This window comes from Candoia aspera, chromosome 1 (genome assembly GCF_035149785.1).
Source record: "Candoia aspera isolate rCanAsp1 chromosome 1, rCanAsp1.hap2, whole genome shotgun sequence".
NCBI lineage: Eukaryota > Metazoa > Chordata > Lepidosauria > Squamata > Boidae > Candoia > Candoia aspera.
This window is the reverse complement of record NC_086153.1, coordinates 69,542,869-69,566,760: the sequence shown is the minus strand read 5'-3', so window position 1 is coordinate 69,566,760 and position 23,892 is coordinate 69,542,869. Positions and strand designations below refer to the sequence as shown.

Sequence of the window (23,892 nt, the reverse complement as noted above, 5' to 3'; positions counted from 1 at the left end):
CTTTTACTTCTATTTTATAGTGCAGAAATAGATTATCTGGTCTCTTTTCAGTCTCATTCAGGCCCAGGCAAGGCATAGAAACATTAGTGGATGACCTTTGTTGTGATCTTAATGGGGGGAAGTGTTCAGCTCAGTGAATACTTATTTGTGAGGTGCCCCAGGGTTCAATCATTTCCCCAGTATTTTTCAAGATCTACCTGAAACCCCTGGGAAAGCTTATCTATTGGTCTGAGGTATTAGTATTATCAGTACACTGATGATATGGAATTTAACATCTCCACCCTGGGCTGAGCCAGAGATGCTCAAGTTTTTACCTTGTGTCTGAAAGCTTCTAGGGTCTGAATGAGGTGCAATTCTAAGTGCTAATTTTTACCTATAAAGCCCTATATTTTATTTTATTTTATTTATCAAATTTATCACTGCCCATCTCCCAAAAGGGACTCTGGGCGGTTTACAATAAAACATAAATAAGAGAAATATAAAACTATAAAATGCTATAATATATAATAAAATAAATATAATAAGAACCCGATGGCTAAAAGTTCTCTATGATTCGCAAGCAGAGCAGGGTCCTTCTAAGAGACTAGCCATCCCCAGGAATGACTACTCTCCTTCCCGCCCCAGGCATGATATGATATGGCTTCACTCCAAGGTATCTTCAGAAATACCGAATTCCCTGTGTAGAATCAATCTGTCCAGTGTGTGCTCCCCAACAGAAATTTAGTATTCCTAAAGGTATCTTGGATATCTGGTGATTCCTGTACTATTGAGAAGCAAAGGGGGCTGAGACCTGCAGAGAGTGTTTCCCTGTTCTGGCCCTCATGATATGGAGTAACTTCCTGCTCAAAGCCAAATTAGCAACCACCCTAGTGGCTCTCCAAAAATTAGTTAAAATGGAACTGTTTTGGAGGAGCTTAGTAGTTGAGTGGATGCCATTGCTGTATACTGTTATTTTGGTATTGGTTTTAAGGTTGTTCTTACTGCCTTAGGAGTCACTGCAGACTATAACAGTCAGTAAATTGAATAAATGAATACCTTGTGCTACTGCAAAGAACCCCCTGCATTTTAGGAGGCTGCATAGGATGAGTTGATGGGATTAATGAAAAGCAGGTCCCCTGTCTTGCACACCAGAAACTATTAGTGCATAAAACCCATGCAGGAAGTGGGGTGGTGGTAGCAACAACATACCTTGCTGTAGTACTGTTGCAATACCCAGCAACTACAGTATGCCTGAAAACATATTTTTCTCCAGTTCAGAATAAGTAATGATAGAAAAATCTGAGCCCATCATTTTCATTTTGGTATTAAATGGACATCAATAGTAGTCATAAATATTCATTTTTCAAGCCAAAATATAAACTTCCAAGACATTATTATATTTAAAATCCAAATGTTTATTTCTTTGGAAATTAAAATTAAACTGATGTTCAACAATTATAGCAAATTCAAGAAACTGTGGTGTAGCCCTTCAGCCACTCTTGAATTGCGATTTCTAGCATCTAATAACATTGACTGCATGCTAGCTATGGCTTGTTTTTAAAAATCAGGTCAAATTCCCCAAAACTGCTCTAGACATTATGGAAACTAAATGAAACCAAACTCCAAAACATGGGGGAATTAAGTTAATGCTTAAATTATTAAGAATTAGAGAATATTTTCAAGGTTTTTTTTTGCAATTTCTAGATTATGATGTAAGGTTGGTTTATAATACTCTTCCCAAATATTAATTCAGAATATGTAATATATGGCACTCAATAAAATGAGTCTATGTTGGGCTCATCCTTACCAATTTAGATTTAGCATTTTAAGTTCATTATCAGTGGCCTGTTCACAGAACATACTTAACTGGATCAGTGATGTAGTAAGGAGATGGTGAGAATCATAGATCAGTGACGCTTAGTTGACTTATAATGCCCTATCTTGTTCCTTATGATGATCAATGGACACATACAACCACAGGACAGATCGTTCAAATTATGTTAATGTCCCCAGTGATATTACACCATTCAATCCATTTCCAAATAGTCAATATCCTTGAAGCCTAAGTTTGTTCATGGAATGGGTAAGGGAGAACAAGCTGAAATTAAATCAGTGTAAGACAAATGGTTATGGGTAAATGGAAAACTGGACTTGGGGATTGAAAGTCATCCTGTTTTGGATGGAGAAGCAACTCCTTTAAAGATCAGGTTTGCAATCTGGGAGTGCTCCTTGACTCTTAGCTATCACTAGGTCTCCAGGTAACAACTATGGCAAGGGGCACCTTCATAGAATTCTAATCAGTGAGCCAGCTATCTAACTGGTTAGATCATCCACAGATACCCATGTCCTGTCTGGACTAGTGCAATGCACACTACATGGGCTCTCCCCCCACCCCCAAATATCTGGAAGTATTTGTGGCAGCTAAGGTGCTAATTAGTGCAAGGTACTGAAAAATCTGCACTAGTCTTCAGTTATTTGCTGGGTAGTTATGGTGTGACATTGACCTTTAGACACAAAACATCTTAGAGGAAGTGCTTCTCCCATTATGACTTTGTCCAGCTGTTAAAATCTTCACAAAGCCCTTTGGCACCTGTTGTCAGAGGTACCTCTTTCCAAGGTACAACAATACATCTCAGCTCTCTAGACTTTTGGAAGCATTCTCTGAATCCCACCCACCCAGATTCCAATAGAAAATCGTGCATGTGTTTGCATGCAGGCTGGAATGACTTCACATACACTGGCTTTAGCTTCTATAAATCTCTTTGTGAAGAGCTATTATACAATAAAAGTTATTTGTTATCCTTTACACTAAGATTTTCCAAAATTCAGAAAAATAATTTGCAAGCACATAATACATTTAAAAAATATCTCTTCAAAATTGCTGAACTTGATCCAAATCACAACATGAACAGTTCACACAGATAATCACACATTTCTATCAGATTATTGTATAAAGTTCCAGAAACACTTTATTTAAAAATGGAGCTGTAAATGCTTGTAACAACATACATAATAAATGTAACAAAAATAAATAAGGAGTATGCATCCATACAAATAAGAAAATTGTAAATGCAAATATTACAGAACACAAAATGTGTCAATGTCTGGAATACACAAAAAGAATTGTGTTAAGAGTCAAAATGTTTAATTTTTCCGTAACTGTTTCCTAATTTCTCATACTTGTATGTTTGTGGTTCTCCCAAGCACTGAAAAGATAGGAAGGAATGATGATGGCCAAAACATCACTGCTCTCAATATACGTATTTTCATCATACATCAGTTTAAATTGCAATAGTATCTGTAAACAATTGTTCCTTGACCTCTAAGTGGGATACAGAGTTTGACAAGAGGCAGATTTTAAATTTTAAAACAAACAAAAAAGTAAATCCAATATACAACAGGATTATTGGGCTCTTTATATCACTACAAAAAATGTTTTTTGTATATTTACTTGGTCAAGCTTTGCAATGACTTCCAAAATCCTGTACAGTTTAAAAATGTACAGAAAAGAAGTATTTTTAAACAACTGACACATATGATTATTGCTGAAATATTAAAGACTAGTTCATAAAAGCTTCAAAGTTGTATTTCTAATTTTAGTATATAGACTGATGCAAAAACACAGGAAATTTCCAGTTATTAGTTGCATTTAACAGAAGTTCTTGAAATTACAGTGTTCTGGAAATACAAGATGGATTATTATTATTATTATTATTATTATTATTATTATTATTATTATTATTATTATTTCCAAATGTTAAAACTGGGACAGTTTTAAAGATAAATAGGCTTATATGTGGTATTTTAATAGTTTTGCTGTTAAGCAGTATAAGCAAAAGGCCTATGTTAGCAGTTTCTTCCAGAAATTCTTATAAACATATAAGACACATTTACTAGAGATTCTACAGGAAAACATGAATAATTTGTATGCCTGGAGTCAATCTAATGATTAGATTATCACTACCCTATCTCCAACCTTTGGAAGAAAATTTCACAACTCATGATCATCTCAAGGAGCACTTAAAATGAATTTTGTGTCTGACCCTGGTAATATAGCATTAAGAAAGAATGTCAAGCATTAGACACACACAGAAATATATTTAAATTGGTTTTGTAGTTCCAAACATCTGAACATTATGTAACATTTAATTTCATTAACATCAAAAAGACATATTGAACAGGATCCTCAAGTGTCAAATGGATCGTCCTGGAAAGTTGACTTAAACCATTGTCAAAGTGGCTTTTTTTTTTTAAAAGGACAGTTTGGATCATTTTCCAAAGTACAGCGTAATTAGTTCCTACTGATACTGATATGTTCATTCTCCACTCTCAGCAAATTCTTAGTGCAAACATAATATTTGAGCCCTGTAAACCTTTAGGTAATCTTCAGGATGCAACAATTAATTATTCTGAAGCCTGTTTTTCCTTATATTGTGATGTGGCCATGTCATTAAAATGTAATGTCCTAATTAGCTCCTTTTATTGAGAATCAGACTTAAGTGATCATTTTATACAAATTTAAGTAAAGAGGCTTAATTAAGATCACCTTGTCATAGGAGACTCAGAATTTTAAAATGAAGGACTATTGCCTGGTTGAAGTCTGCTTAAACTAAATTATGGAGGAAAATAGTCAAAGCAAGTGCTTGCAAAGCTCATAAAATGACCACAAACTGTGCATCTTCATTGGTATCAATGTTTACCTCAATGAGTCAAATGGTTTGTGAAATCCAAAATATCACAATTAAAGTAGTTGGTAATAACAAAGAAACAACCATTTTACCAACCTTTTTTTACTGTTTGAAGGATGCTAAGACTCTTAATGAATTTTGCACATTCAATACTAAAGGTACTGACAACATTCATATCATTCACACGAAGTTGGATCTTCTTCTTCTCCATCTGGATTGAACCTATTGAAATGTATGCTGAAATCATGCTCGGATTCAACATTGCCAAGTTCACTTGTTATAGAGGTGTTGGCTGGCCGTACAGCCCTTGCTTCAGGCAGACAGTTGGGCTGTATCTGAGGATGGGCACTTTGAGAACCAGGACTGGATTTCTGCTTAGGATGAGCTGCTTGGACAGGACTAGCAAATCCCAAATTGCTTAGAGCATCCAATGTTCCATCAGGGTCAATCATTGAATTGATCACTGAACAAACAGAAAAAAGCCAGCAAGAAATCAGTTTGACTGCCTGTTAACTGAGTTAAAATTACTCTATTATTACTCAGTCCTTTAATTCTTTTTCATCTCATCTCTTCTTAAAATGTTAAAAACATTGAAACAGCATAACCCATCCAGAGAATTTTGTACAATCTATAGTTTAGTTTCTATAGTTCAAGTCAAAATTTACTAAGCAATAACCAAGGAATACTGTACATGCTATATGGTCCTTTCATGTGCTTATACCAAATCAAACAGCATGCAATAGCTACTTGTATGAAAATATGTTGGAACATCACTACAGTCAGTAGGCAAGATTCAAAGGCTTATCCTCCTTATTGGTCTGCACACACAGTTGGAACACTGCTTTCTCTCTTGTTTAGATTCAATGATCATTCTTAAAAAAATAGAAATGATGGATGGCTACAGGCCAGCATTTGTTTGGAAGGGTTTCACTGCCCAGAAATAAAAGAGAGGGTAGGGGACATACTGGGAAGTCAGAGTACATTCTAACCAGTTTGCCTGATAATTTTTTTTTCTGTCTCCCCATGTCCACCTCAGCAATAATTCTTTTCTAGGCAACCATTTTATAAGATCACCTATTCTCAAATTTCTGCATGGTCCCACCGACTCAAATAGGTTCATATCCCTAACTCAGTCCCCTATTCAAATCAAATCTTTATTTTGGTCATAGCAGTAACCAAAGATAATACAAAAATGAGAGAGGTCTAATCTTTCCCACAATAACGATCTACACTATGACATGAAGGACTAAGAGTTAAGTTTAACAATACAAAACTGTAAAACATTATAGCACTAAAATCTATACTTGGGAATTTTCACAGGTGGTCCACAGTGATGTTCAATGGGTTCAGAATGACAGGTGCAAATGGGCAAGAGAAGGCCTGCTCCTTTTTATGTGCAGGCAATGCAAGCTATGCACATTAAAAAGGGTCAGGACTTTGATCACCTGGTCACAGTACAGATTACATATACTGTTCAGGCACATTAAAAAAGGGGGGAAAATAATACAGAGTTGTTAAGAATAGGTATTAACCATTTTGTTCATGAACTTTGCTTATCAAAAACCTATGAAAAACCTACCTTGATTGACCTCCTCAGAACTGTTAATAGATTAAAGGCATTTAGTTTTTGGATGCAGATTGTCCACCAAGCTATAGTGACCCTCTTCCTGAGCCTATCATTAGTATTTTTGTCCTTGAAATAGGATACAGCTGAAATCTTTCTTTATGAAAGCTACTCTGATAGATGTCATGTGGTAGCAGATGTCTATAAAGCCACTGGGCCTATAGAGTTGAGCCACCATCTGTACATTCTCTACAGGAATTTCTTGAATATTGCTGATTGTAGAGTTATCTAAGGAGCTGAAAGAGCTTTCATGCTTAAGCTTAAATCTATTGCCCAAGCTATGATTTCCATGCTGCAAATTTCCAAAGCAAAAAATGTCTAGGAAAAGACAGTATCCTACTAATTTCCATCTCATAATTTATAAACAGCCTTAAAACCCAAATCCTCTTCTATACCCTCTGTCAATGTTACATGCTTATTATTCTGAAAAAACCCAGTTCTAGAAATTGTTGGATAAAATATTAAATACCTTGCAGTTGTTTCTCCACTCTCTTCAATTCTTGCAATATTGATGAGATTTCCTGCAGGAGCAAATATGTAGCTTTTACTAAGTTTCAAGGATGGAATACAAAGTAGCAATCCACCTTTCATTTCTGTTACTACCACAACTGGTGAATAACACCTAAGCTGAGACTGAAGAGAAACATTTAAAATGTCACCTTTTCACGCAGTGAAACTTCTTTACATTATCCATGCTCACCTAATGCTCTCCTTATAACACAGCCCAGTCCAATCCAATCCAGAGCTTTCTTTCATGCTTGCTTTTAGTTTAGAGTTGACCCTTTCCTAACTACTGTTGATCTAACTGAATGGGACACAAAAACAACTGGTTTTATGAAGCCCACCTGGTATTTGATTCGACAAAATGGTAGGCAGTAGTGATCTTCAAAGCTGTAGGCTTGTGTATTCTCTCAGTCTCTTCAATGTAATGTAAAATTCTGGTACAGAACAATGTCAATATTTGAGATTGAGATTAAGTTTGCATTGGGTTTTATAATAACTGAAGAGCCATTTTTTTAATGTGGACTTATTTTTAATGACAAAATGTCCCACTCCTGTTTCTTTAAATCTTTAATAATTGACAGGACTTTTCATTCTGAAACATGCCTCTGTTATTTTAATCATACCATGCTTGATGTTTTCACAATTGGGATATCACTTTCAGCTCGCAATTTTTTTTCAATGTCTTCCCAATTCCGGTCTTTGTCCTTGAATAATATTCTATAGTCAAGAAGCACAAAAAAAATGATGTGTCTTATTATTTATTCAATTTATTTCCTACCTTATTGAGTGCTCAAAATACCTAACAAAACTAAATTAATAAATTAAAATGACTAATAAACTTAACTATTAAAAGCCTGACAAATGTAATGTACTTTACCAATTTTCTGAATGCCAAGAGAGTAGGCAGCAACTCCTTAGGGGATGCAACCCACAGCCTGAGAGCAGGAGAAAGCTCTCTTCCAAGTGCCAGCAAAGTGAACTTTGCTATCAGGCAGAGAGTGGTTAAGGCAACAGGCTAGAAACCAGGAGACTGAGAGTTCTAGTCCCGCCTTAGGCACGAAAGCCGGCTGGGTGACCTTGGGCCAGTCACTCTCTCTCAGCCCAACTCACCTCACAGGGTTGCTGTTGTGGGGACAATAGGAGGAAGAAGGAATATTAGGTATGTTTGCTGCCTTGAGTTCTTTATAAAACTAATAAAGGTGGGATAGAAAACAAACAAACAAACAAACTGCAGGTCTTAATGCCTGGGCAGGTTCATAATGGGAAAGCAGGTTCAAAGCTCTTTAGGTCTTTAAAGATTAATGGCAACATCTTACATTGTGCCTGGTAAGCAACTGGGAATGAGTACAGATCTTTCAATGAATGCATTATGCGATCCCTTATCTTAGTTAGATGCTGCATTTTGTACCAACTGCAACTTCTGGATATTGTTCAATGGTAACTCTACATGGAACATACTGCAGTAGCCAAGATGGGATATAATACTGGCATGGCTATGAGCTGTCAAATCTCATGGGTTCAGAAAAGGAGGAAGCAGGCATTTTAGCCAAGATTGAGCAAATGTGCTCTAGGCCATAACTGTTAATTGTGAATCCAGTGGCATTTGATCTTCAGGTATATTTCCAGACTGTGGACCTACTCTAAACAGATTTGATCTCCTTACTATAAAAGGAAACCTCTAATATTGAGACTGACAACTGGTCACAATACTGGGGAATCAAAACAGATAATGGATCAATGAGACCAAACAATCTGGGAGTCATACTTGGTGCCAAGCCAGAGTGTTGAGCTGTAGTGACATAAAACTCCAGCTGATAGGTCAATGCCATTGAATGAGAATTCAGGCTGCACATGGGATAGAAACAGCATTGGTTGTGCTACTTTGTCAGAACTTGGAGGGGTTTATTGTGCCCCTTCAGGTCCTTCTGAGCCTCTCAGCAGCATTCAATATCAATCATGGTATTCTTTTTGAGTGCCTATGTGGATTGAGCTTTGGGAACACTGTCCTTCAGGGATTCTATTCCTTCCATAGTGGGTGGTTTCAGTTGGTGGTTAAAAGGAAGGAGAGGTCGATCCAGTGGCCACCCATATATGGGGTGACACAGGGTTTGGTTCTCTCCCCCTTATTATTTAACATCTGTATAAAGCTGCTGGGAGAGATCATTATTATAGTGTGCGATATCAGTATCTTGATGATACCCAGCTTTCCACTGCCATCTTGGCTTGAGCTGGTAATGTTGTAAAAGTCTTGCTACCTAAATCCTGTCAGAATCTAGTTGTCATAAAACAGGCTGAAATTGAACCCAAGCAAGACAGAGCGCTGCCTGCATAGCAAGGGTCTTGGTTACTTCCACTGATACCTCTTCAGGAAGCACTACCACCCCAGAATGAGCAGATTTGCAACTTTGGGGATCCTCCTATATCCATGACTACTGCTGGATATACAGATGGAGCCTACTGCCAGGGAGGCATTTGCCTCACATCTGCAAATTTTGCCTAGCATCTGTATCTATTTTTCTAGCCTTCCCAGTACCTCCCCATCTAAAAGGTATGGTCTGGCTGTAATTTACCTTGAGGTGTTTCACTACACAGAGGTGAACAATTCCCCCTAGATGGAGTGCTGAGGTTGGGCGGAGCTGCCTTGATAGGCCTCTCCACGTCAGTAATAGGGCATAGCCTATAATATCAGCCCCTGATACTGGCTGAAGCAAAGGGGCATAGTGTACCTTATTTTCAATTTTTATCCTATACTGTCCTTATAATATATTTGAAAGGCAAAGTAAAATTGTCCATTTTTTCTTCTGACCAATTTCTTTCTCTTGGATGTTACGGAAGAATCACCACTCTTATGACTTACAGAAGGCTCTGAATATCTGCTTATTTTCAGAAACCCAGGCATATGAGCTAATATGATATTTATTTATTTATTAGGTTTATATTACCACCCCTCTCTCCCAATGGGGGACTCTGGGTGGTTGCATATTTATGCAATGCATATTTATGCAATAAACCAATGTCTTCTTCCAAACCTCAAAATATTTCAACTTACTAACACATTTCCTTACATGAAATTTAATCTGCTGAAAACATACTCCCTTCTACATTAAATTTAATAAATTAAATTACATTAAATTAAATTAAATTCTACATTAAATGCTTTCAAGTGACTAGACCTGGAAGTATATAAACTTCATGTAAGTAGAACCTATTACACCTATTTTGCCATTGGGTATCAAATATAGCTATAGTGACAAACAAGTCTGTGGCATAATTATCCAAATAGAAGTTTTGGTATCAGGTTTGAAGGGAAGTTTTATGATTGAAATTATCAAGAAGGCTTTGTTGAACTTGAAAGAAGTTCTCTTCAGGTACATGGTTTTCTAAGCCAGTAAATCTCCATTTATCAGACAGTATTATGTCTAAACTGGGTCAGTATCTAGTAGGGGGAATCACTGAATAGATGAGGTGTTGCCACAACTTTATATGTAGTTATTAGAATTAAAATGCAAACCCATGTTTTCATTTCCCACGTTGACTAGACAACAATGAAAAAAAGTTATTTCAGAGCTGAACAGCTTTACACACTGATGATTCTGTTAAGAACAAATGAAAGCATATGAATACTTAGATTTAGTCACACTTAATAGCTTACTTCTATATGCTGCATTTGACTGACAATCTCACACTCTAATTCTTTGTTTGACTGTTGTGAGTTGCCCAGAGTCATTGAGAGTCGGGCGGTATACAAGTTTAATAATAATAATAATAATAATAATAATAATTTATTAAAAGTACACTGGAATTTCTCTATAACCCTTAAAAGTACCTTGCAACCTATTTTATCCATGTAGTTATATGGGGAAAGTAAGTATATGGGGAAAGTAGGTTTTCCATTGACTCTGGAAAATATCGTTAATCCTTTTTATGCCTCCACATTCAGGAACTATCTGAAGAATTGCAGGAATTCCAGATTTCAATGCTTATTTATTTATGATATTTATGAGCTGTCCCAATCTGTTAGGACTCTGGACAGCTTAAATACAATAATAAACATATTATAAAATACAAAAATAATTAAAAGTCCAGAAAAAACAATCATTTAAAAAGCTAAACCCATAGATCATACAAGGGTCTATCACCTACTCTAACCCAAGTCCTAGGAATAGATAATCAAGCCCTGTGATTTAACTAGCAATTTATCTTGAATTAATAGTTATTGATATGCTATTCTCAGAATTTTTTATGACTGCATATTTAGAATAAAAACAGCTATCGTTCAAAGATCTTAGAAGAGATATTCTATTATAAAACAGAAAATATAGCAGAAACATTTACAGAATGAAAGCTTCTAAATAACATTCAAAATAAAACAGTATTCCAACTCTTCTATGTCACATATTATCTGATGCATGGATGAAATACAGAAATTGTGTAAGACTAGTATGTTTAAATAAATATTATCTGCAGGCCTACCATAAACACATTCTTAATTCTTGTCTAAATTAATCTATTCAGATCCAGCATAATCTTAAACCTGATCATGTTTTCTTGTCTCAGTTCCACATCAGTAATATGAATGTTTTATACCTATTCTATCTTTGAGAGTTGTGTAATTAACTGAAATAATGCATTTTGGAAAAGTATGTTATTTTTATTCAGAAAAGTTACTGGGTTGAAAGATAAATAGATGAGTTAAAATAGAATACTTTAAAAAAGGAAGGAATAGTTATGACATGTAGAAAAGGAAGTGTTATTTCAAAAATGTGGGAGGAGTTAGCTAAAAAAAACTTGAGAGAAGAAAGCACACTATAGATTGGGCAAAAATGGCTAAGCCATAAGAAAGGGGAAAAGTCATCTCCTGATAACAAAAGCAGACATCTTTTTCATATTGCTACCAGAATTAAGGTAAATAGTAAGATAAATACTATTCAATACCTTCAATTCTGTATGGTTTATTGGAAAGGAAGTTATTAACACCATAGTGCAAAATAACATATATAATTAAAAATGAAGATGTCTGTAAAGCACATGTGCTACATTCTTTCTTTTCCTCCTAGTCTCTTATTTCTTAATCAACAGTGTTCTTTAATTCAAATTTAAGCCAGAGAATAAGAATGTCAAATATTCTGTTTTAATTCCTAGCTTTGTATATATTACAGCTGGGTACATATCAAAGTTCTCAATATTATGTAATAACTAGAGTTATTAAATTGTTCTTAAAACTCAAGTATTGGTCACTAGAGCCAGTTTGGTATAGTGGTTAAGGCATCAGGCTAGAAACTGGGAGACTATGAGTTCTAGTCCCACCTTAACAATCGAAGAGAATATTTGTAGCTCAGGGTTGAACTGTGGAGTCCTTGGTGCTCCCTGAGCCTTGTTGTTTTCTTGCAGATGTTTCATTGCCAGACTAGGCAACATCTTCAGTGTGAAAACACTTTTCGCATTGAAGATGTTGCCTAGTCTGGCAATGAAACATCTGCAAGAAAACAACAAGGCTCAGGGAGCACCAAGGACTCCACAGTCCCACCTTAGGCACAAAGCCAGCTGGGTGACCTTGAGCCAGTCACTCTCTCTCAGCCCTAGGAAGGAGGCAATGGCAAGCCACTTCTGAAAACCCTTGCCAAGAAAACTGCAGGGACTCGTCCAGGCAGTCTCCGAGAATCGGACATGATTGAAAAAAAAAAAAAGGTCACTACACAGTTGTTATTCTAGGAGTGTTTTAACAGTATACTAAGAAATACAACATATTATACAACTCTTTCAAAGGATTTTCCTAGTAAACATCAAGATTTTAATAGCAGTTTTTGCAAGAGTATTTTGGATAAATAAAACAGATTACCTTATTTTACCAGCTGTCTTATCTATAGATTGCCGAATCTTCCGAGAAAACTGGAAGACTGAGGACAACAGCAAGGTATCTCCCATAACCTGAATATTTTTGAAAAGGAAATTTTAAACTGATGTAATAGAGGTTTTATTCTTGAAAAAAGGCTTTTTCTCATATAATTTCACTTAGATGGAATGTAAGACCATGATGATCATTGACTTAGATTAAATTGATATCTAAAATATATATTTTAAACCTTCTCCCAGTGTATGAATTCATTCAGAAGTAGAAAGATAATCCTTCAAACAGTCCAATTGCAATCTGAATGCCAGATCTAGCATGCCACACACTGCTTTTGGCTCACAGTATTAGTTTCTGGATCAATCCCAGAACAGTTCAATCAGAGTGATCTGGAGGAGGAATGGAATGTTCTGGAATTCTCTGGAATGTTTTCAGAATACATTATTATTCTGAATAATAATGAATAGCTTCATTATTATTTTATACATTTATTGCTAATATTGTATTGTATTAGTTTGTAAAGCGAGGGGATGGAGGACTTACAATATGAGAAAATAGAGTTTAAGAAGTAAGGAATCTGCTCTGTGCGCTACAGAAATAAACACCTTTAATTAATCAGTGAAGAACCCAGTGGCTCTCAATATGGAAGAACTATATTTTCTGATGTGAACAACAGTCAGTGCAATGTAAACTGTAGAAGCAAACACATGCCAAATAAAATGGAATTACTTCAGTACTGGGGATATGGTTTTTAACTGCATGCCAATTCAAGACATATTATCAGCATTAACTGTTAATATATTCCCTTTTTATGACTTACATAACTATGCATGGGATCCCAATTTCTTTAGAAACAGGTAACATAGTAGACAGGGTTATTTTAAGAAGACAACAGAATAACCTCAGGTAAGCCATTTTAAGCTCCCCAGATGCAAGGTAACACAGAACAAAGTGTAATAATAATGGCTAAAATGGATACAACATAGTGAAGAATTTTAAAAAATAATTTCAGTGCATTTTAATAATACGATTGAGGGAAAAATATATGAGCCCAACTTTTAAGACATAATAAAGAATCTGTACATTTAGATCTAATTATGTAAAGGCTGCAATTTCAGAACATTCCAGAGAAATCTGGCTCAAACATTATGAAAAACTGTGGCTTTTCACTACTTAAGCAATCTCTGGAGAACCATCTTCTTTTGTGCTTCTTCCTCCCCTTTGTCCTTTTCTGTCCACTAGAGGACACTAGAATACTTCTTCAGCTTTTTGTGCTCTGTCTTGCTAACACATAGCTCCTGACCCTAACCGACTTAAACCTGCCTATGGAACAAGAAGCTACATTAAGATGCACAATGGAATTTTCACACTGAATAACCTGCCTAAAAATGGCAGCTCAACCTAAGTGGTTTAGCACTGAAAGCTAAAAAAAAGTAAGTCTGTGCAATTTTTGTTCAGTTCTTTGTATAAAATATGATTAATATTTACTTCATCTCTGCTCCAGGTTCGACGACGTGTAATTGTGGGGGGTTCAGGTACGTCTGTTGTCTGTGGTTTGGGATCATTTGGCCGAATGTTTCCATCCGGCGTTTTAGCATTTACTACTGGAGGAATCTTCCTGAAGTTTAGACTTTCATCAAACACACGGTCAACTAGCTGAAAAATATATACAAATATATATAATTGATAATAAAGCCTAATCTTATAAAGACAACTGATTAGATGCATTCTGAGGCCCATTTATTACGATCTTGCTACAGACAGACATAAATACCAAAGTAACTAGAATATTTAACTTTTTGTGTACTAAAAACAAAATATTTATTAAATTTTACCAAAAGATTGCCTATTATTTTAGTTTTGAAGGTACAGAAATACATACTTATTTAAATATTGAACAATGGTATGTATAACACTATTTATGTATTCTACACTTTAGATTACTGCTTAATGCTAACATAAGAAGGGGCTTTACATTTATTTAGTAAAGATGTAAATCAACATTATCTATCTTAGAGAAAAATGCATATTTATATTAAGTAAAGGTAAAGGTCTCCCTTGACATTAAGTCCAGTCGTGTCCAACTCTAGGGGGCGGTGCTCATCTCCGTCTCAAAGCCGAAGAGCCGGCGTTTGTCCGCAGACACTTCCGTGGTCATGTGGCCGGCATGACTACACGGAACGCCGTTACCTGCCCACCGAAGCGGTACCTATTGATCTACTCACATTTGCATGTTTTCGAACTGCTAGGTTGGCAGGAGCTGGGACTAGCAACGGGAGCTTATCCCGTCACGCAGATTCAAACCGCCGACCTTCCGATCGGCAAGCTCAGCAGCTCAGCGGTTTAACCCGCAGCGCTACCATGTCCCTCTAATATATAATATTTATATTAGCAGATGCTTAATACCATGTCTAGGGAAAAAGAGAAAGAAACCAACACAAACATAGTAAAGTCACACTGCATACATGTTATGTGTCTTTCTTACACCCTATTACTTGCAAAAATGTACATAGAACATGATGTTAACCAAGTCATGTACAAGCTGTTGAAATAAATAAAAACACAGTTGATGGAGAGAAATATTCAGGGTTGGCAATATTCACTATGCTAGGATTGTTTTCACTAGATTATTTTTCTGGGGTTTAATGCACTTGACCACTCATATGCTCCAGCTAGTGTTTTTGTTGAAATCGCAACAAAATCGGAACTTTTGTTGAAGTTCCTTATTTAAGAATGGCCACCTTAAAGCCAGTGACACAATCTTTTAGAAAGCTGAAATGCTCCCTTGCTGCTTTTTGAATATTATCATTTCTGATATCAGAACTGTGTCTATTTATTCATTGTATATAGAGACTAGCCTGTGTAAGTGATAAAACATTGCTAGCCAGTTAAGCAGACAGATGAGACTCTTCCAATGTTCCCAGCCCTACTAGGAGCAGTTCTCTTTCTGGAAGCAAATCTTCTGCAGCATTCCAGGTTCAACCTGATCCTAAAAAAAGACCCATTTTGGAGTTAGACTATCCAGAGTTCTGCATATCACCTCCTGTTATGGAATATTAACTTTGGGGAAGAGACAAATTAACCCTGGACATGCTGGATGGGTTCATTTTGGAACCAGAATATGGACATTTGCACAACCACAGTTAAGACATATGCAAAATTTGAAAATGAGAAGCATGATTTCCTCAGGTTGTAGATGTCACTGTTGGGCCTTATAATAGTATTGCCAAAGCAGATATGTGAACAATAGTTCCAGTTAAAAAATTTTTAGAAAAATCTAAATCTCTTAAAATTAAAACAAACTCTCATATTCTTTTAATATTCTGGAAGTCTCTCAAGACCTGGTTATGTCACCAGGCTTGGGGGTCCCAGGGAACCGGGGATATCCTAAGATGGCTCCCCTATTGTGGTTGATATACTCACTCTTTCCATGCTTTGTGGCTTGTACATAATTTTTAATAATATTTTAATTTTTAATAATGATTGCCTCTATTTTTATAATTATTGTTTTTATATTGTTGTTTTATATGGTTTTTGTATGCCACCCAGAATCACTTTTGTGAGATGGGCAGTCACACACATTTGATAACTAACTAACTAACTAAATAAATATTCAGGGATTAATTTTTCAATTTAAATGTAGTTGAAGTTACTATAACTTAGTCTGTGCAACAGGTTTTGGAGGATTCTCTTTGATATTTCTTTTAAAAGATGAATTGAATCAGCTATATTAAAGAATTATTAATACATCATTTAAGAGAAACTCCCTAGGAAAACATAGTGTTTACTGCTACCCAGCTTTTTCCAAGCAAACTGCCAACTCTGAAAACAAATCATTCAAACAGACAAAACAACTCATTCAAACAGACAATCCAGTTATAAAGATGTTAAATTTATGTAATTTTAATCACTTACTGAAGTTTGCAACAGTGATATGAGAATGAAAGACAGCACATAGGAATAGCAGATTAGAAAAAGCCAAAACCTGAATTTAATTTATTTGTGCTGTTTTGTTAAGACTGATATTCCCTTCCAGCCCAGAGCTTACATGGGGATCATCCTTCATTTTACAAGCCCATCAGGTAGGTTGGCCTGAGACACACTGGCTGGCCCAAAGTTACCATGTGAGTGGTGGCTAAGCACGGACTTTAATCTGGGTTTCCCTGGTCCTATACCACTATACCACACTTTTATGGCTATGAAGGTATGTCAATTTAGATTGATTGTTTATGTACTGAGAGGGTTTTAATTTACTTGCTGATTCTAGACTATTCAAAAGCAAGGATTAATGAAAAGTAGAGCCATGTAAGATGACTAATCATGCATAAATTCATTTATTTCACACGTAACATTTTGTAATATCTGGCATCAACACACGCTTAAGGATTCTTTTTCACTAGGGAATACACAGGCCCTGCTGATTTGTATCTGTGCCTAGGATGAAAAAAATACAAAAAGTTACTAAAAAAATCAACATGAAAGTGTGTTCAAAGCACAACTGTTTTTTGCACTGACCATATTAAGAGACCTGCCCACTAACTACTGGAATTAATTTTCGATCACTGCTCATCTAACCTTAAAATTAAAGAAAGGGAATGCTGAGATGCATGCATACAAGAGTGGAGATAATTAAAATTGTGTCAAAAGAGTGAAACAAAAGAAATAAAGAAAAGGAAGAACCTTATGCATTTCTCCATGAAGATCTCCTACCTCTTCTCTAGTGTCTATGGCAGAGCCAGGGGTGGTGGCAGCAGTGCTTACTGTGGTACTAGGAGCAGTGCCTGATGAAGTCACCGAATCGATCTCTCCTGCTACATCATTGATTTCCCGGGCAATGAGAGCCAAGTCTTGACTGATCCTGTTGATGTAAGTAGCATTAGCAGCACAAAGTGGGTCAAATGGTCAATGTCAGAGCTTCCAGTTGAGACAATTGGAAACATGGTGCATTTTCTTGGTCTTCTTTTTCTCATAATCCCACAAAATTAGTTGCAATTTAACATTGTTCTATGAAAACTTTAGTTTTCTTCAACCATCATTGTATAAATTCACCTCAACCATTTATGAGCCAGAATTCATGATTATACTGCTTTGCATCTGCAAGTGTGTGGGCACACATGCATATACAGTATATTTCAACTACCACCACCCCTTATTTTCTAACGTTAACCAAGTATTTTAATTAGTGAAGAATTATACAATTCTTTCACCAGAAAGGTTAAAATCCAAAATCTCATGGGGGAAAAATGACTTGCATAATGAGATTCTCTGCTCTACTTTTTCCTTCAAAGTCCCTTATTCCTCAAATTTGATCCAGAGGGTTCTCCAACCTTTTGAAGTATTTTAAAGGGAGCAGGGCCAAAGAGGGAATCACTATCACACCATTCCATTGGTGAACACTGTTCTGTTAGCAGGAGGAGCTAACTGGATACAACTCCAGGAAAATATTTTTGCACAAACATATACTATCATAATGCTACTTTAGTACAACTGAGGTGTTTGTGCCCATGCTTTTCCTGCCCAGATCCTATTCACAACACATTTGTTAACTTTACCTCTCTATTACTAGATCCCCCTTTCTCTTTGTTTCCCTCTCTTTAGATTTGTCAATATTATTAAGAATACCTTGTCTCACAAGGTCAGCCTGTCTGTCTTTTGTTTATTAAATAGTTATCAATTGCAGTCTTGGGAAAAAAATCCTGTTAATCCAATTTTATATTTATATGCATTTTGCATAAGCTATTCTGTATTTTAAAAACTGGGCTTTACAAAGACCCAATATGAGTATATGAAAGAATATATACCCTGAGTATGCTTTTCTGGCTATAGCCAAGTGCCAGAGTAAAAATAAGTTGGATATTTTGCTGCTCTGTTCCTGTTACAAGTGCCTGTAAAAACACCAAAGCCTTCTCTGAATTTCAGGAAGTCTAGAGAATGTCTGTTTTCTGAACCGATGTGCCTTTTGCTTATGAAAACAGCACTTTAAGATTTAAACTAATATATTAAACTAGAATTAATACACATTTTAATGAATAACAAGTTGGTTGAGCATAGAAAATATTCCAATTGCTTGCCAAGCAATATCACTGAAAAAAACCTGAAATGATTCTTGCAATGTGCCATAATCCAAATCTAACCATTTGTGTTGATATGCAAATGTATTGCATTCTACTTCAGACTAAGAAAGCCATTCTCAATTGAATTTCTGAATATTTCCCAGTAATATTCATACTCAGTGTGGCAATCATCTAATCCAGAGTTGAGAAACATTTTTTGGTCTGAGTACAAAAGGCAGGGCAAGGAACACCACGGTGACACCAGAGTTGGTCTTCTATTTTTGAAGTAGAGGGAGGAGGTTAAGGGGCCTCTTAAGGCATCCATTTTGCTCCTTGATTTCCCCCAAAACTCAAAAAAACCCACCAATTTTTAGGCTTGTTGGTTTTTTAAAGGATGAAATGGATGCCCTAACCCGTACTTTAATTATAATGAGGACAACCATAAGAAAGGAAAAAAAGAAACCTCCCCCAAAATTTGTCTTACTAACTGGGGGTGGGGGGTGGTGCCCTAAAGACTGCAAAAGGGGCACTGGAAGCTAGGGCCTGTTTTCTTGGGAGACATGAAGCCCACCTGTCTTTTACAGTCATCACCATCTTGCTGATGTACCTATGCAACATCAGAACTGGTGTGAGCTTGAAAAATGAGGACTAGAACTTCCTGGGCTGAGGGGAAATGGAAAAGGACTGCAGCAGGGATGAACCACAATAATGTTGGCAGACTATATAGAGAGATCTTCTGAAGATTAGAAAAAAGGAAATTTGGGACCCTTGTGTAATCTGCCTTCCTTTATCTTAATTTATCATAGGATCCTGGTTCTGCACAGAAGGCATAATATAAATAGCAAAAATTTTGAATAGTAACAGTATAAATGATAACTCTGAAGTTTTATGAAAATGAATAGAATACCAATTATACAAAAATCTTGGTTTCAACTCATACATTAATAATTTTGAGTTAAAAACCCTCATATTGTGAATACTTCATTATGTAAGAATGAACGTAGGGCACTTCCGCAAAGCCACACATTTTACACTCCAAACCCTCTATCATTTGCCCACTGTGAAAACGTGATCACCAACACTGCTGAAATGCTGAGAATGCTGAAACAGCTGACCAGCACCTCCTCTAGTGGAAGAATCAGGGAACACAAAAATCAGTATCCAGTCAGCCTCCTATTCCACATCAATCATTACTTCTGTTTCTCTTGTTCTCCTCCCCAAGAAAAAAATTGCAAAAAGCAAATAGTCACTGGAAGGGGCACGTGCAGAGCTTACACATTTAGACAGACTGGTAGAAGGACATGGGGGGGGGGGGCTACAGCACCTTAATTTTTACAGTGAGTGGGTCAAGCCCAGGCACCAGGGTGAGCCACACAAAACTTTCATGAAATACCTCCCACCACACCTCCAAAATCACAATCAAATTGTAGCTTGACATGACCGAAAGGGCCAAATGTTAAATACTTCGGGTGTAAACGTACTATCTAAATAAGCATAAGTTATTTCAGTTACAGAAAGGAAATTGTATTTACTTTTCATCTGGTCCCAATCCTCTTTTGTGGAGGAAATCCTCAGGAAACCACTCAAGGCCAAGTGTAGCCCGCATAGCAGTTCACGCCTTGAAATTGGCTTACTTCAAACAAACCAGTTACATAATCAATACGTTTCCACTTAACTAACTGAAAGTTTTCTGCATTACTCCGCATAGGGACCTGTAGGAGGATGGGGAGGACAACAACTTGTACACAGTGATGTCATGCAAATGCCACAACTTATCTACTTGCATCAGATGTCAGGACACAAGTAAGTAAAGACAGCATTTGCATAACATCCCTGCATGTTGCCATTTTGGCACCATTGCGATTTGCTGCAGACACTGCTACTCTTCCTGACGGTACCAAAACTACGGGTAAAGGAGAGGCTGTAATTAATGTCTTCTGCTTCTCACAGAGCTCTTATTTCTTGGAAAGCCAACCTTGCTATTTCTTCTCGATGAGCAGTCCAATCACGAATGTAGTCCTCCTGTTCCTTTATTCTATGCTTGAAGGTATTGCTAGTTTGTGCCGATGTTCCAATGTTCTGCATTCGAGTAGTTTTCAGGGCTGGAGAAGTACGTAGACGGGCATGTTTAGGAGAATTACGGTTTGATCCAAATTCATCTTCAGAGGTGGAAGCATAATCAGTAGGAAAGCGCCTCCATCTTGAATTTACTAAATTAGTTTAATTATTGAAAAAGAATTATTGTTGTATTTATTGCAGATAATACAATTATGATTTTAGAAACATGATAGCATACCAGTTGATTAATACCAAACCTCAAATGCCTCACCAAAAAGTGTTTACTGACTACAGCTTGAAACTAAAAAAAAAGTTTTGTTAAATAATAAATACTAATTTACAAAATGTGAAAAAGAATACTCTGTGTACAATGTTGAGTTAATAAAACAGAATATTACTAACTTCTATGAAAATAAATCAATACAGTGAATCTGTATGTTTTTTGCAAATTAGGCCAATTTCCAAAAATGTGTAACTGCGCATTTGATGACACATGGGAAGATAAGCACTATAAATGGGATGAAGTATTTAGAGGAGAAAAACTATAGTTTGCATATAGTCCTGTTTGAAAATACTAGGCTATATTGACTAACTATTTTAAGGGCACATGGACTTTACGGCGTTGTTGTTGTGAGGAAAATGAGGCAGCAATATTAGGTTTGTTTGCTGCCTTGAGTTATATGTAAAAATGGTGGGAAATCATCATCATCATCATCTGCTATTTTCCTAAGAAAGAACAGTAGCAGATTCAACACAGAAAATGCTCACTTCCACAGACAGACTTTGAGATCTACTAAAATGATTTCCCTTTTCTAAAACATGTAAGGGATGCTGATTCTAATACAAGCATAAATTCTTAGAGATATAACTATATTTCAAAAAAAATATCCCTCCAAGAGAATTTCAAGTATCACTGCTGTCAAGCATGGCTTTTATCAATTGGGTGAAAGCTTTGTCAAAGTCACTGGCAAATGCAGGGGTTCCAGGCCAGGTGAAGAACTTGGCTGAAAGAGTGAAGGAGGTTTTACCCTTTGCTGTGCAGTCCTCTGTACTGGGGTCCTATGGCTGACATAGCTCTGGGGAAACAGGACTCCACTGGGAAAAAAGGCACCCCCCCAAATACTCGGGGGCCAAATGTAGATGGCAATTTTACCAAGAAAGAAAGAATCTGTGTCTCCCCCTTGCTAAAGTCCTGATTTAGACTTTTACCTGCAATTGTTCTTAAAGTCATATAATTATCAAGTGCCTAAATTTCACCTGATCTTTTGGTTTGGTTAAAAACCAAACAGCAATGTTCAAATCAAATTAAACAAATCATTTATTACAGTCATTAAGGCCAGTGAAAATGAAATTGTGTGGTACTGAAATGGGATGTCTTCTCTATTCAAGGTGGTTAAATGCAGAGATGACTCTTCTGGAAACTAAGTCCTTTTTTTGCTGAAAATTTAAATAATGGATGTAATTATGACTTTTAAAAGAAGGCAAATAATATCCTTAAATGAATTTGGAATATAGGTTTAATACTGTCTTTGTTTAAAGGATGGAAAGCCAGGTATGACTACCAGATTTTCTTTCAAATTTACATGCTAATTCTAACAGGCCTGATTTAATTTCAGAATCTCAAGGTTCCTATTTTTTTACATTTTAAATGTAGTTTAATAAGCAGAAAAAATATTTCTACAAGAATGCAACCACAAATCATTCACGGGCAGTACTGAATTGAACCCAACCATCTTGGGTAAGTATATCTTTGAACTCAAAATTCTTCTATTACCACCTTGTTGCTTATTCAAGATAAAATTCCAATTAGTTTTTTTCAAATATATATTTAAAACTAGTCCTGCAACCCAGCATTGTACAACATGAGCATTTAGAGAAAAAAAAAATTAGGAGTGAAATTTTTAAAATACATGATGTCTAGTACTCTACCACTGTAAGTTTCAACAGCAGGATCTGGGTCTGGAAGAAGATGATATGTCTCTGTGTACAAAAATGTGTTGATCATGTTATTGACAACATACAGATTTAATGCATTTGCCTTAAAATTGAATAATTAACTTAATTCTACCACTTTGAAAAGATGTGGAAATAAAATAAGCATTCATTTCAACTCACTAAATGATTTTTTGGCTTTCAATTCAATTTGAAAATCTAAGTATCAACCTACGTTGCAGCGAGAAGACACAAATGAATTTTTAGTAAAAAATTATTTGGAAGAATAACAAAAGTTAAAAAGTGGTACTGGCTATGATAATTAAGATGTAACTTATGTGCCCTTACTGGTTTCCTCATATTCCATAATATCTATGGCTGCTCTAAAAGAAATTTAAACTGAATGAGCTTTGTTCCACAAACTCACTTCAACATTTAAAGTGTCAGGTAAGAAATAAGAATGATCTTCCCACAAATTATCTTTTACTTTAATTAAAGAATCTGCCCTCAAATTATTCCAGACAATGCTACACCTCTGGGATGTGTCATGTTTGAAGATATGGTGCTATTGCAGAAAATATTTGTCCCAGCAAGGGAGTGTAGTAGCGTATACAAAGTTGCCTCCATGATAAAGCCTCTTTTATCATGACTTGTTTAAAGTAACTGCATGTTCTCCATTTTCTCATTAGCTGGCTCTCTAATTACATTTGATTTCCCAGCACAAATTCAGGCCAGATATGCTTCAAAGCCAGCCACCCTGCAGAAAGGAGGGAGGGTATGAATGTGTGAACTGGCATGGACTTGGCAAACATTTTTGATTGCTGATGAATAAATGTAAGCAACAGAAGTGCCTAATTAGAATAATTGTAATGGTATATACCATTAACATTTTGAGAACTTCCTCAGAGGTGGAACCTCAATGCAAACTGGATCCTAGGACAGTCCTGTGTACCCACTGGCATTGAAGGGACTTGCCTGCTGACTTTCTCTGAGCAGGAGGAGAAGGGGTTTCTGACAGTGGAAGGGGTTAAGATTCCACCTTTTGCTCTGAATCAATTTCATTTAACACTTTCTGCTTAAAAAGTTTGTTATTTTCCTGGCTTATTCAATAAATCATCTTTGGCTTTCACCTCATTTGAGTGTTCATTGCTTCTGAATTCTAGAATCTGCTGACCACAATTTACTGTGGTAAAACATTTAGCAAAA

At 36.1% G+C, this 23,892-nt stretch overlaps 1 protein-coding gene across 5 annotated transcripts in view; it reads right to left on the bottom strand.

Moving 5' to 3' along the window:
- Nucleotides 1-2,943: 2,943 nt before the first annotated feature.
- The window catches only part of CEP170 (centrosomal protein 170), an 83,169-nt gene continuing 62,220 nt past the window's right edge, over nucleotides 2,944-23,892 (bottom strand). For 2 of the 5 annotated variants that reach the window (XM_063306264.1, XM_063306240.1), the window contains 7 exons: nucleotides 20,672-20,906; nucleotides 17,354-17,501; nucleotides 14,132-14,299; nucleotides 12,635-12,723; nucleotides 7,419-7,512; nucleotides 6,761-6,812; nucleotides 2,944-5,130 (listed from right to left, as the gene is read on the bottom strand). In XM_063306264.1, the coding sequence (XP_063162334.1) occupies nucleotides 4,844-5,130; nucleotides 6,761-6,812; nucleotides 7,419-7,512; nucleotides 12,635-12,723; nucleotides 14,132-14,299; nucleotides 17,354-17,501; nucleotides 20,672-20,906 (1,073 nt within the window). In that variant the 3' untranslated portion in view covers nucleotides 2,944-4,843. Of the gene's footprint in view, nucleotides 5,131-6,760; nucleotides 6,813-7,418; nucleotides 7,513-12,634; nucleotides 12,724-14,131; nucleotides 14,300-17,323; nucleotides 17,502-20,671; nucleotides 20,907-23,892 lie in introns of all 5 variants that reach the window. The other 3 variants (XM_063306235.1, XM_063306248.1, XM_063306257.1) reach the window with 3 other exon arrangements.